Source organism: Rutilus rutilus, assembly GCF_951802725.1.
Source record: "Rutilus rutilus genome assembly, chromosome: 13".
Classification (NCBI taxonomy): domain Eukaryota; kingdom Metazoa; phylum Chordata; class Actinopteri; order Cypriniformes; family Leuciscidae; genus Rutilus; species Rutilus rutilus.
In genome coordinates, this window is record NC_140218.1 from 5,555,547 (window position 1) to 5,563,046 (window position 7,500).

Sequence of the window (7,500 nt, forward strand, 5' to 3'; positions counted from 1 at the left end):
GTGTATGTGAGAGTGAGTGTGTAAGTGTGAGTGAGAGTGTGTGTGTGTGAGTGTGAGTTTGTGTGAATGTGAGTGAAATACAAATATTAAAAAACAAAAACTAATATATATTTTTTAAATCACAGATTAAAATAAAAATTAAAAATTAAACGACAAAATAAAAATTAAACAGAACATATAAAAAATTACAGCAAAATAAAAATATTAATAAATAATTTAATAAAGCTAAAATAACACTGATCTCGAAATGGCTCCAAATCTAATCTTACTAATCTTACTATTATCTGGATAATATTACAATAAAATATGTCACTAATATTAAACACGACACAGCAGCACTGTCAAAGAGTGAAGCATTATGGGAAAATGAATGCAGAAATGAACACTGCAAAGGTGCGATCATGAACAACACGCACAGTATTAGCGTTTGGAAAACCCCTCGTCTCTGCAGTGAGAGGCGCTCAGCATACAGATGAACCCTTCACTGAGTTCACTCGAGTGGACAGGGGGAAACCAGGTTACCATGGTAACCAGACGAGTCTCTCACACACACACACACACACACACACACACACACACACAGTGTCATTAACTGTGAGTATCAGTGCAGAAACAGAGTCAGAGACAGGACGTCCTGGACGATCGACATACAGTGATTGTAGAGAGAGAGAGAGAGACACTCGTCCGGACATAATTTAGAGAACGTCTCCCTCTTAAAGTCTCATTTATTATTCATTATCCATCAGCTGTCATTCACACATCTGACTGACCGCTTTCTGTCAGCATAAATTATGCTTATGCTCTAACGCAGTGTTTACGCTGCTTTTTTAGCATGTGATGAAAGACGATTGAGCTCCAATTACGACCATAAAGCATCATAACTGTGACAGTTTATTGAGTCAGACTGAAATATAAGATAAGATGAAATATAAAGAATAATAATATTTTAAATTTATAATAATATATAAAACAAATAATAATAATTGATGTCTAAAGGGGATATTTGTTGTTAATGACCCAACAAGTTCGATTAAGCCATCAAAATATGAGGAATATATTTAATATTTTTTAAATATGAGGCGAGTAAATGATGACAGAAAGATCATTTCTGGGTGAACTGTCCCATTGTGTGGTTGGTTTCATGATGCTTTCAGCAACCAATTACAGAGTGTTATGTGCTTAAATCGGAAACGTTTTTCCTTTGCAGATGACAGCATTTTCTGTAGTCAATGATTGTATCCCTTAAAACTCACATAAATACAACACATATTTTCCCCTTTTTTAGTTGAAAATCAGTTTCCATCTCTGAAATCTCCTCTATATAATAGTGTTGATGCTGGAGTTTTCACTATTATTGCAATGCTGTTATTTCTAAATAAAACTATTAAAAATCGGTTTCAGAAATTGAAATAGAAATGGAATAAAATATATCAGAAAATTTGAAATGTTGAAGTAAAAAAAATTACTAAAACTGAAATAAAATAAATTAAAGCTATACAGAAATATAAAAAAATACAATAAAATTAAAACAAACCCTATACTTCAGTTAAAATGAAAACGGAAAATATAAAAGCAAATTCTAAATAATATTAATATAATAAAAAGCAGGTTTTCAAGGCACTTAAAAAATAATAATACACAGATAAAAGTATATAATATTAGTCCTGTCAAATCGATTAATCGCGATTAATCGCATTGAACATAAAAGTTTATATATATGTGTGTGTCTATATATTTACATATATAGATATATACATAACAAACGTTTATGTTCGATGCGATTAATAAACTCATTTTCCGTCCTGAGATGATGTGCGATGTGTACCTGTTTGCCGTCCAGCGTGTAGAGTCTCTTGACCACACCTGAGTCCAGTTTGATGGCCTCAGTGATGTCAGCGAGCACCTGGTCGAACGAGTGCGCCGTCTTCTTGTTCAGGAGAATTCTCACGGCTTTCCTCGGCTTCACGCCGCTCCGGATCACCGTCACCAGTTTGGGTTTGATAAAGTCTTTAGACTCCCTGGAATCCCCCGGTGCGCGAGGAGGCCCGGGACGCGAGGCTCCGCCCACTGGCCCCGCCCCCAGGCCAAGCCCCGCCCCCCTCGATCCCCAGTTAGGGTTGACGTTCTTGGTGTAGTCCACCTTCCTGTAGGGCTCGTTCGAGGCGCACACGTAACTCTCACCTGTGGTCGGAGAATGTCAGATTAGTTGGGTTTTTGTTTGCTCAGCTAAAATATTTGCATCTGGTGTAAATAGATGTTCCGTTTAAAGTCCTCCTGTAGTCAATCATTTTAGCCCTTAAAACTCATCTTTGATCACAGAAATTACATATTTAAACTTTTTTTCCGTGAAAAAAATGTCTTCATTCCTTTAAAATAGCTGTAACTCGACACTCTTGCTTCATTTAGTTTGCAATATTTCAACTTGATTGTTTTTATAATCTTTTAATTTGACATTTTTATGTTTTTTTTATTATTTATTTTAATTTTAATTTTTAATTTTATTTAAAAATACTTTCATTTTACATTTTGTTTTTTATTATTTATTTACATTTTACATTTTGTTTTCTTTAAAACAATTTTTTAAAAGATTTTTCTGTTTTATTTTGAAATTATTTAATCTCACATTTTGATGTTTAATCGTAAAATTACTTTTAAATTGAATTTTTTTTAAAATATTTTCAATTTTAATATTTTTTATTTAAAAATTATTCACTTCAATTTTACATTTTTATGTTTTATTATAAATTACTTTTTTATTAAAAAAGTTTTTTATAAATATTATTTAAATATTCCATTTTTGTTTTGTTTTAAACTATACATGTTTTATTTTAAATTATTTATTTTATCTCACATTTTCATGTTTTATTATAAAATAATTTATTTTAACTTACATTTGTTTTGTTTGAAAATTATTTTAATTTTACATTTTGTTTTGTTTGAAAATAATTTATTTTACCTTTACATTTTTATATTTCATTTCATACAAACTCACCAACCCCAGTTTGGGAAACTCTGATATAGAAAGTTGTAATGAAAATTGCTTTATGGTTACTAGGCCATTTCTAAGTGGTTTCCATGGTTACAAAAGCAAAGTCTGACCACCATCACCAAACCCTCTGTGCCGGCTAGACTTTATTCCCTGGATGTGAAAATGCTGATGCAGTGATTGATGCTGCTGGTCATCCACTTACTGACCCCCGGTCGCCATGGCAACACGACCCCAGGGGTCAAATCAGCATCATTACGTGCCAGGTGTGAACGTGCACATCTGTGCATGTCTGTACTTTAACACTATAATCCACAGACTGAAACTCCCTTATTTTCAGATCAGTCCAAAAACACACAAAGCCAGCAGCTGAATCTGTTTCTGCTGTTCAACATCAGCTCAAGCTCACATGGACTTCCTCAAGGTCAAAGACTCCAGATGTTTAAGTAAAACATCAGCTGTGTGACTCTCCTGCACGTGTCACTGTTAAACTCCTTTAATTCTCCTGCACAGTTTCTCTGATAGAGTCTCTTCTGCTCACCGAGGCTGCTGTATTTGATCAAAAATTCAGTAAAAATGTGAAATATTTTTACAATTTAAAATAACTGTTTTCTATGTGAATATACAGTAAAGTGTAATTTATTACTGTGATCAAAGCTGAATTTTCAGCATCATTACTCCAGTCTTCAGTGTCACATGATCCTTCACAAATCACACTAATGATTCTCAGAAATCGCTTTCTGCACCTTTAATTTCTTTTTTAATCTTTGCCTAAACTTTTGAATGTGCATCGCGCTGAATCGGAAGCAGCTCAACTGTTTCAACACTGATAATAATCATAAATGTGTCTTGAGCATCAAATCATCATATTAGAGTGATTTGTGAAGGATCATGTGACACTGAAGTCTGGAGTAATGATGTTGAAAATTCAGCTTTGATCACAGGAATAAATTACACTTTACTGTATATTCACATAGAAAACAGTTATTTTAAATTGTAAAAATATTTCACATTTTTACTGTATTTTTGATCAAATAAACGCAGCCTTGGTGAGCAGAAGAATAAAAAATCGCACACCGGTGTGTATTTGAAGTGGGAGGAGCCATCGATAAATGAATATTCATGAAATATTGATACATGCATGAAGATGATTACAACACAAACCCTTCATCTTTAGAAACCTTCACACTGCCATTATGAAAAATACACGAAGCACTGACTGCAGAAACATGATATCTTTATAAAGGCCCGACAACTGTTTCAATAAAGGTTTAGAGGACAGCAGATCTGAATGAGCTCGTCTATCAGAGTTAACACACATCAACAGCTCCCGCTAACCGGCGTTAAGTGCACGAGCTGGAGCTATTGATCGTCTGTGTGTGTGTGTGTGTGTGTGTGTGTGTGGGACGAGACTCTCTCTCTCTAATGACTGATCAATCAGACTGTGTCGTTCACTCATTAATGATCTAAAGTCACTTACATTCACTCACTCATTCAGGCTCAGCTGATTAACAGAAGCGCTCAGGAAAAATACTCACAAACGGATATTATATTGTGTTTTGCATTTAAAAAATTGTGCATGTTTAAGTACCGTTAAGATGAACTGTGTCATCATTTTCCATGACGAAATTCTCATTATTGCACTTGAATATTTCATTTTTGCAATATAATTTGCCATTTATAATTTGTAATTTTGATATATGGAATATTATTTATAATATTAGACGATATTATATTATGTGTTAATATATCAATAGTCTTTAACAAATTATTAATGTATATATATATATATATATATATATACATGGAAAGAGAGAGAGAGAGATTTAACCATTATTAACCATTTCACTACACACGTTTGTAATATGTAGCCTGAGTGACAGATGAAGAGCCTTGAGCCGTTATGGACCATTGCGGGGATTCGAACCTGCAACCGTTCAGCCCTTATATGGTCATAACTCACAGTGACCCTTCCGGCCCTCAACACGCTAATATCCCCATGAGTGTCTGACCTTCCACCAGCTCCTCCAGGCTCGCGATCTTCCTCGCGCCGTCCGCGCTGTAGATGTTGCGCACACCTTGCGGCAGGTGCAGGTTATCCGTGAGCGCGCGCGTCAGCTCGGCCAGGAGCGCGTCCATTGATCTGAAGCGGTCGTTGGACACCGCGTACACCAGACCCTTGAAATAGCGGTCCCCGTTCCGGTAGAACCGAACCTTCTTGGCTCGCTTCTCGGAGCTGAGCGTCTGGAGCGTGCGCGTGCGGTAGAAGCTGCAGTTCGCGCTGTGCGCGGGACTCGGTACCAGACTGCTCGCGCGTGAACCCGAGCCGCCCGAAACCGCCGCGCGTTTGGAGCGGTGCGCCTTGTCCCGCTCGTCAAAGTGCTCGAGCTCGATGCTTCTGCTGAGAGACATTTTTCCCGACTTTTCCCAAAGGTTTTTATAACGCTTTTATATCGTTAAAGTCCGCTATTGTCATCAGCGCGAGCGGACGCGCCGCTCTCCCCGCTGCGCGTTTACCGGGCGCACGAGCATCATTTACATCAACACAAAAGCAGCCCGGCGTTTTTTTTCCGCGTTCAAACGGTCATTCGAGTAGAGGATGGGAAATATTCCAGATGATTCTGCTGGGGAATAATAAATGACAAGCTCGGACGTCAGCTGTTGTCCACAAAAACCTGGATAAACAGGAAAATCCTGGTCAAACGGGATATTCCATTGAGACACTGATAAAAAAAATCCCGATCCGCCCTGAACCGAAAGCGGTGTGTGTGTGCGGTTTTTAGGCGCGCGCCCCGCTGTAACCGGGCAGCATGGCCGTACACGGGAGCGCGCAGGCCGTTCCTCCACCCCCGCGCGCGACACCCCGCTGCAGGTGAGCGTGTGGCGCGCGCATCAGACTCTTCCGCGCGGTCTTAATGCCGTCTGACAAGACAGTAAAAGTGGGTCATACACATCAGAAAAACAAAGAGATGTTTGACATTGCTGTTTTTAAAACATGAAAGTACTGATCTATTTTTATATTCTTATTTGAGTCACAAATAAACTGCTAGATTGCATCAGAGAGAAATAATTTTTAATCGTCTTTTCCACTGCTTCCACCAGAGGGCAGCCTAACGCTATTTACACGGTTTTTTTTGCACAATTGCTTTAATACACGTTAAATTGAAAATAATAACACTTTAGTGTAACCTGAGCAAAACCTCAGCCCAGATCTGCACTACTACAAACACATTCTCAGCCTCACACTCTTTCACAAAACACTACACACACTTCAGACTCTTTACACTCCACATTAGACACAGAAGTATTTGGCATTTCGAGCCTCGTTTTTGATCAGTCGTTAAAAACTGCATTTATTTAAAACATTATTAAATTAAATAAAATAGGTTTTACAAGAAAATACTATTTCATTCTTTCATTTCAATTCAATAATTTCCACTTCTTTGTAATTAATTGTGAAATGTACTAGCAATTTTTGTGTGGAAATTGTGTCTACACCAAATTCATACAAAATGGCGGTAACACTAATTGGTAACACTTTATTTTACAGCATCCTTGTTACATATGTTACATGTACTTACCATAGTAATAACAGTACATTTTTAATAATTACATGCAACTAACCCTCAACCAAACCCTAACCCTATAGTAAGTACATGTAGTTAATTAAAGGTTGTATCAGTGATTTCAGGCCCCCAAAAAAAATCACATTCATCTAATCTTTGAGCCAGCTTCTTCTTCAGCTCCGACTTGGAGTGCAGCCGTGCACGAGCACAAAACCTCACAACACCCTCCCCCTGTCTGTGATTGGTCGGAACACTATTTGTTTTGGTTCTGAGTGGTTGGTGAAACCAATTGTTTTTGTGTGCAGATCTCAGAGCCTAGGCTGCCTACAGAGACGCGTTTTTTTGACGGCATGCTTATGGGGCGGGCAGCTAGCGGATAGTTAGGAAAGATTAGATGAATGTGATCATTTTTTTGGGGGGCCTGAAATCACTGATACAACCTTTAATATTACACAGTACTTAAATATATAATTACACTGTAACAATGACACCTTAAAATAAAGTGCAACCAAAATGACAACACGTTAAAAATGGCAATGCTCAAGTTTATTTATTTATTTCTTTGTTTTGCACTTGCAAAGTACATCATACATGAAATGCATCATAAAGTTTTTTGTTAAATGAGGTAATATTAACCTGGATATCTCAAATAATTATCTCAAGCTTTGTTTAATTAGTCCTTAACTCACTAATACTTCACAGAGGAGTTTAAAAAAGCTCCAACACAGACACTTCATTAATCAAACACAGTCAAACGTGACAACGAATCTGCACATTTATTGCTGCACATCTAATGCTAATAACGCTGATAAACATCATCATTTGTATGACATTAGTCTCTCTTTTTAAAGTTTCCAAGTGACAAAGATCAAAATAAAAAGATGAAAAGTGTGAGATGATTAATTATTTTGTGCCATAAAAGAGGGAGAAGTATAAATACCACCACTG

At 36.9% G+C, this 7,500-nt stretch overlaps 2 protein-coding genes across 8 annotated transcripts in view; both read right to left on the bottom strand.

The window, feature by feature from the left end:
* LOC311301958 (serine/threonine-protein kinase DCLK2) overlaps positions 1-5,785 on the bottom strand; it is a 15,184-nt gene extending 9,399 nt beyond the window's left edge. The window contains exons 1-2 of one of the 3 annotated variants that reach the window (XM_084427406.1): positions 4,999-5,785; positions 1,826-2,181 (exon numbers count right to left, since the gene is read on the bottom strand). In XM_084427406.1, coding sequence (XP_084283532.1) covers positions 1,826-2,181; positions 4,999-5,398 — 756 coding nt within the window. In that variant the 5' untranslated portion in view covers positions 5,399-5,785. The remainder of the gene's footprint in view (positions 1-1,825; positions 2,182-4,998) is intronic. The other 2 variants (XM_084427407.1, XM_084427405.1) reach the window with 2 other exon arrangements.
* Positions 5,786-7,064: 1,279 nt separating this feature from the next.
* LOC311302129 (F-box only protein 41) overlaps positions 7,065-7,500 on the bottom strand; it is a 30,501-nt gene continuing 30,065 nt past the window's right edge. For all 5 annotated transcript variants that reach the window (XR_014629534.1, XM_084427758.1, XM_084427755.1 and 2 more), the window contains exon 14: positions 7,065-7,500. This exon is cut by the window's right edge and continues 3,008 nt beyond it. The gene's annotated coding sequence lies outside the window, so the exon portion shown is untranslated.